This window comes from Galeopterus variegatus, unplaced genomic scaffold, assembly GCF_000696425.1.
Source record: "Galeopterus variegatus unplaced genomic scaffold, G_variegatus-3.0.2 Scaffold1037, whole genome shotgun sequence".
Lineage (NCBI taxonomy): Eukaryota > Metazoa > Chordata > Mammalia > Dermoptera > Cynocephalidae > Galeopterus > Galeopterus variegatus.
Genome location: NW_007727148.1, coordinates 229,552 through 235,300, shown reverse-complemented (window position 1 = coordinate 235,300; position 5,749 = coordinate 229,552). Strand labels below are relative to the sequence as shown.

General features: G+C 59.3%; 1 protein-coding gene across 2 annotated transcripts in view; it reads right to left on the bottom strand.

The window, feature by feature from the left end:
- Positions 1–2,707, bottom strand: part of MPP2 (membrane protein, palmitoylated 2 (MAGUK p55 subfamily member 2)) — a 35,127-nt gene extending 32,420 nt beyond the window's left edge. Inside the window, exon 1 of one of the 2 annotated variants that reach the window (XM_008574386.1) lies at positions 2,653–2,707. In XM_008574386.1, coding sequence (XP_008572608.1) covers positions 2,653–2,683 — 31 coding nt within the window. In that variant the 5' untranslated portion in view covers positions 2,684–2,707. The remainder of the gene's footprint in view (positions 1–2,652) is intronic. The other variant, XM_008574387.1, reaches the window with a different exon arrangement.
- Between the last annotated feature and the right edge of the window lie 3,042 nt (positions 2,708–5,749).

Here is a 5,749-nt window from a genome sequence, read left to right as displayed (position 1 = left end):
AATAGCAAGGCCCAGCCGGCCTGGCCGCCTTGCTGATTGGCCAAAGCCCCGACGGGCGCTGCCGGGTGGGGAGGGGGCGTGACAGGGGTGGGAGGAGGGCGGTGGGAAAGAGAGAGTCCTCGTCCTACGGCTGGCCCGATCCCCAGATCCCCAGCGTTTTAGTAGCAGTGGGGTGGGGAGGGGGCGGCCAAGAGACGGGGTAGGGGGCGGTAAGCGTGACGCCCCTTCAGGGCCGGCGCAGTGCCCAGAGACCCTCCCCTCGCAGCCAGCTGCAGGAAACCCAAGCGGGGAGGGGTCGTGGCCCCCCCTGTTCCTGCCCTCCTCTTCTCTGGAAGTCCCTGCTCTAATACACCCCATGCCACCATCTCCCCATACCCTCCGACCTCTGCCCTCTGTCCCCTCTCCAGGCCCTATTTCCTTTACTAAGATTTTCTTAGTCAAAGGAAGCCCCCAAAACAACTCTCAGTCCTCCAGCAGGAGGTAATGGCACCACTGGGGCATGAGGCAAATACCTCAAGAACCAAATAACTCCCCCTACCTGCCAGCCAGCCATCCACACGGGGTGGGGGTGCGGGGGAGTGGCACCATTGTGGGCAGGGAAGGGTGCCCAAGCCCTTCTGACCCCACATCTCAGCAGCAGCTTCGCACCCTCCCCCATCTCCCATTAGCTCTTCCCCTTGGGCAAGGAGGTGATGCCCAGGAGGCAAGTCAGGCGCCTTGGAACTGGGGAAGGGAAAGGGAAAGGCACACTCATGCAGCAGGAATAAGGGTGGGCAGGAGGGGAATTTGGCAGTTACCCTAGCCAAGCGCCCCCATTCCTCTGACACCCTGTACCCATGAGGCCACCAGCAGGGCACTGCTGCAGCCACCAGTCAGCCATTCCCTGAGGAGTGGCACCAGGTGGCACTGCGCCCCTGGTTGCCATGACAGCAGTCAGGATTACACACCAGGACAGTAACACAGGGATGTGAGAGAGATTTAAAGAGACCGCTCCATCTGAAAGCAGCCCCACATCCCAGCCTTGATTCAAAGAAAGGAGGGAGTCTGGTGAAGGGGGAAGATAGGGCAAGGCAGCAGGTCAGGGGCTAGATCTCTAAACTCTCAATGGCCTGTGCCATGGCCCACATATCTCCCAACCCACGCCCACCCTCAGGAAAAGAGGCCTTCACCTTAATCAAAGTAGAGCTGGTGTCTCTCTGCAAGAGGAATACACCCACACCATTCACCTCCCTCCAAAATGACAATGACCATATTGACACATGGGGAAGGGTGGGAGAAGGACTTTGCTAGCTTCACCTTTCACAGAGCCCAAGGCAGGGATCCCCCCAGAGTAGGGCTCATTAATAGGAGGGAGGGAGAGAAAGAGCTTGACCTCAGAGGCAGAGGTACGGCTGTCTCTCTCAGTCCTGTGGGACGTGTAATGACCACCAGATGATAATCTAATGACCACCACTAGATTGTTGAGGTCAGGAGCTAATACAGCCCAGAGTGGAGGCAGGGGGCTGTCTGAGGGAAGAGGAGCACTTTGTACTTCTTCCTTTGGATATGGGAAGACAGAGCAGCCCATGGCACAACACCCAGGGGAGAGGGACCCCAGGAGTCCTTTGAGGAAGCGGGCCTTAAATGCACACCCCTGGGCTCACTCCCTGTCCTGTTCCCCACCCCCCACCATGCCCCCGTCAAGTGGCCTGCAGCAAGGAAATCAAACTGCTGGGCCTGCTCCTCCCTCTACACCCCTGCCAGGCACTATTAATGGGTTTACTGGGCAGCCCCAGATTGAGGCCTTTAATCACAGGCTCAGGGATGGGTTCAATTAACCTCTAAGCAGCTTACAGTGGGGCCCAGGCAGGCTGGAGCAATGAGAGAGCCCAGGAAGCCCAGACTGGACACGAGATGGAGGTACTGAGCCCTCCAAGGCTGCAGAAGCTAGGAGACATTGGTACAGTCCCTCTGCTATTGGAGAAGAGGCCTTTCCTGGGGGACACGGGTGTCACAGTTTAGGCTCTGGCTCACTTTCAGCAGCCTTCACTTTCCTGGTTCATTTTCTCAGAGGGGAGGGACAGGGGAGTCATTCTAACCAAAGTGGGGGTGTAGAACGTCTTGCAGAGGTAGCAGGAGGGCCTAGAGCAGGGGGAGGAGCTGCTCGGAGGAAGGAGGAAGGCATCCAGGCAGGGGAAATTCAGGCAACTCCAAGCAAAACCATAGTGGCCTGCAGCTGCCAGCACCCTTAGAGAGCCTCCAGCACAGAGAACTTCACCTGCTGGGTCCCCGAATGCACCTAAGGGGGTCCATGAGCTCCTGGAGCAGCCTGTAGATTTTGTACATGGAAGCATTTGTCTATGATGCAGGTTCATTGCTGTCATCAAATTCTCAGAGATCCAGGACCAGTGAAAGTTAAGAACACCGATCTTGTCTCATCACCTCATTTTAGGGGAAACTTAGGTCCTCAAAGGACGGTGACTGACTCAAGGCCACAGGGTTAATGTCATAACAACAACCCAGCAGCAGCATAATCACTGGGAACATTTCTAACACTAATGTGCTCTCCTTTGTCATAGCTTTGAGGCTCACATCAGCCCTTCGCACCCCAAGTCCTTGCCTGCCAGCCTCTGAACCACTGAGATCGGCTGACATCCTCACCCCCCTTCTTACCAGACTCTGAGTTGGTGGCAGCAACTGGCATGGTGTCCACAAGGGCTCTGAAATATCTCTCCTGGAGGGGGGAGAGAGGAGGATGAGAAGGCACAAGGGCAAAGCAATGGGGAAGGGTATAGGAAGGGCCTCCCCTTCTGGAACACCCAACAAGGTAGGGGAGAGGGCTCTGTCCAGAAGCTGGGTGTTGGGTAACGACAATGATCCCAACAGTCCTGGGAGGCAGGAAGAGCAGATACAATGTAAAGGCAGGAAGAGGTACAATGAAAACCCAGGATTTATGACTTAAAAAAAAAATGTTTCTGCCTGCGGTCTTTTTTTTTTTTTGGAAATGGTGGGTGGGTTAGAAAGAATACGAAATTTGGGTCAAAAGCAGGAAAGATGAATGTGCCCAAACTGTGAGCCAGAAGCACATCCGTTTCTTTTGCCTCTGGAACCCAGGCCTAGCACAGTGCAGATGCTCCACACACATTTGTGTCTGGCAAACAGAAGTATCCTATCTCCCAAGGCCTCTCTGGTTTCCTCTCTTTCCTCTCTCCCTTTCTTAGCCCAGAGTTGGGACAAGGAGAGCAGGGGGCTCCAGGCAGGACCAGGCACGGAGTCTACCGCCACAGTTTCCATCCCAGGGCCTCCCCAAGCTGGCATTGGTGCCCCCATTCTCCCGGGAGGGAGAAGGGGGTTACCCAGCACCCTTCCTCCCTTCGCCTTCTTGGGCATGTACTACTGGATAATACCCTAATTCCAAGTTGCCATGACAACAGGAGGTGGTGGTTCACGGCAGGGGTGGGGGAGTTGGGGGAAGCAGCTGGCAGTGCCCACTTTAGTTCTGAATGCCTGCTGGGCCGTGGGGGTGGGGAGCCACAGCAACTTCCCCTCCCCCCGCCAAAAGTATTCTTCTCAGAGGGACCACTGCCTGATTTTAATAAAAACTTCTCTGCTCCCATTCCCTCCCAGGCCTGAGCTGGTCACCTGAGCTCAGGTAGCAGAAATTACAAAGGTGAGGGGAGTGGCTCCCCTTCCTCCTGGACCTGCCCCCAGGACAGGGAATAAAGGAGCTTTCTGGGAGAGAAAGGGCACCCCCCTCATGCTGGCACCCAGGCAGGGAGAAATGCCCAGGATCCACTGTGCCAGCCAGTGCCTCTGGAGCCAACCCTACTGTCCCTATTCCTAGAGAGCAGGGGAAGGGATCCCTTCCTTCCCCCCTCACAGGTCCTGGTGACCTGAAACCTGGAGTCTTCTTCTGGTTAGTACTGCTTTCCTAGATAGAGGTACCTGCAGGGGCAGAGGGGAGACTCAAGAATCCCCTTTCTCTAGAGGGAGGGGGGTGGGAAGAGGCAGTGAGGATCCTTTACAGAATCCCTAGGCCCAGAAGTCTTGCCCAGTCTGCCTGGGTTTTGTCCCCAGGAGTGTGTTCCCACGGCCGGCTCGCTCTGCCCCACCCCCACCCAAGCCTGTGATTGGCCCAGGCCCGGCCGTGCCCACAGGAGAACGGCAGTGCCAGGCAAGCCAGCCTGGCTTCGTGCCAAGGTCTGGGGCCCAGGCATCTGGGAAGCCGCACCTTGGCTCCCAAAAGCCTGGGTCCAGGCGCCGTCTCACCTCTGCTTCCAAGCTATCCGAATCACCCACAGTGCCTGCAGGTGACGTGGGCCAGTGGTGACAGGGGGAGGTTTCTTCCAACTTCCATCAATACACATACAAAGAGGTGTGGAGGAGAAAGATTTGACAAGGGCGCTTTGGATTCAGACAGGTCGTGGGGAGGCTTGACAGAATCGAGGGCCGGAGGATGGGGTCTACAGGCGGGGCCGACGGGCTCTCACGGACAATCAGATCGCCCCCGCGCATGAGCCCAACCCTAACACGCTGGGCGCTAGGACCCGGGGGAGGGGGGCGTGTCGCGAGCCACCAGAGGGCTCTTTGCGTGCGCGGCCGCGGGAGACCAGGGGATGAGGTCACTGAATGACTCTCCCAGTCCCCAGTCCTCACTCAGCCCCCCCTTAGGTGACGTAACTTTCTGACCCTGGCTCTTTGCTTCTGGCATCGATTCCCTTTCAAGTCCCCAGGCCCTAACCTGGCTTCCGACCCCAGCCCGCCCCTCCTACAGCCTGGGAGGCGGGAGAAGCAGCGCGACCCCTTCCCGGGACCCCCACCCAGGGAAGATTGAAGTGTGGGACTCCAGGGGGTGGGGCTGGAGCGCCACCAGGACGCAGAGCCACCTCTGTGTCCCCCCCTACCTGGAAGCGCTGATAGCGCGGTCCTTACGTAATGCCGGGCTTCCAAGTCCCCCCCAACCCGCGCAGCCCCGGGGGAGGCCGCGCAGATACCCAGGCCCCGCACGGCTCACCGCCTTTGTGCCGATGTCACTTTAGGGCCCCCACTGCAGGGACGGGGGCCAGCGTCAATGGGCAGCGGGGTTTGGTTCTCCCTACAGGCATCCCTGAAAGAGGGCCACGGGGCGGGGGGTGGCGAGGGAAGGGACGGGCCTGGGGGAAGGCGCCCAGAGTGCCTTGCCAGGACGAAAAGGAGGCATGGGTCCTGGGGTCGGTGCTGGCCCGGAGGCCGGGGGACGCCTACCTGCGCCTCGGGAGCCCCTGGCTCGGGCAGCTCCCGCGCTCCGCGCTGCTTGCTTGTCAATCGCCAGCGCGGCTCTTAAAGCGGCGAGGCCGCCTCTGCGCGAGGGGGCGGAGACCGAGAGCGCAGCAACCGGGAGGACGCTGCGGACGCCGCGCGACAGCGCTGAGCACGGTGGTCTTCCTCGGCAGCCGGTGGGTGGGCGGGGAGGCGCTGGTGAGGAGCCACCGCCCAGCCCAGCACCTCCCCGCGTCCCCACCCCCACCCCCGGCCGTCCGCTTCCACTCCGGGAAGCACGGACTGGGACTGGTACCCACTGGTGTCCCTCGGCACCCAGGGATCCCTTAAAAGGACGATGATGAAAGACAGCAGCGAATGAGAACAGCTCACTGCTCCGCCCCTCTTCCCGGCTTAGCCCCGAGTTCCAGTTCCAGGCGTACCTCGCCTTTCCTCGAGGGACAGCTTTGGAGAGACCACCAAGGAGCCGGATACCAATCCCCATAGGGCTTCGGGCTCGGGACAACTTGCT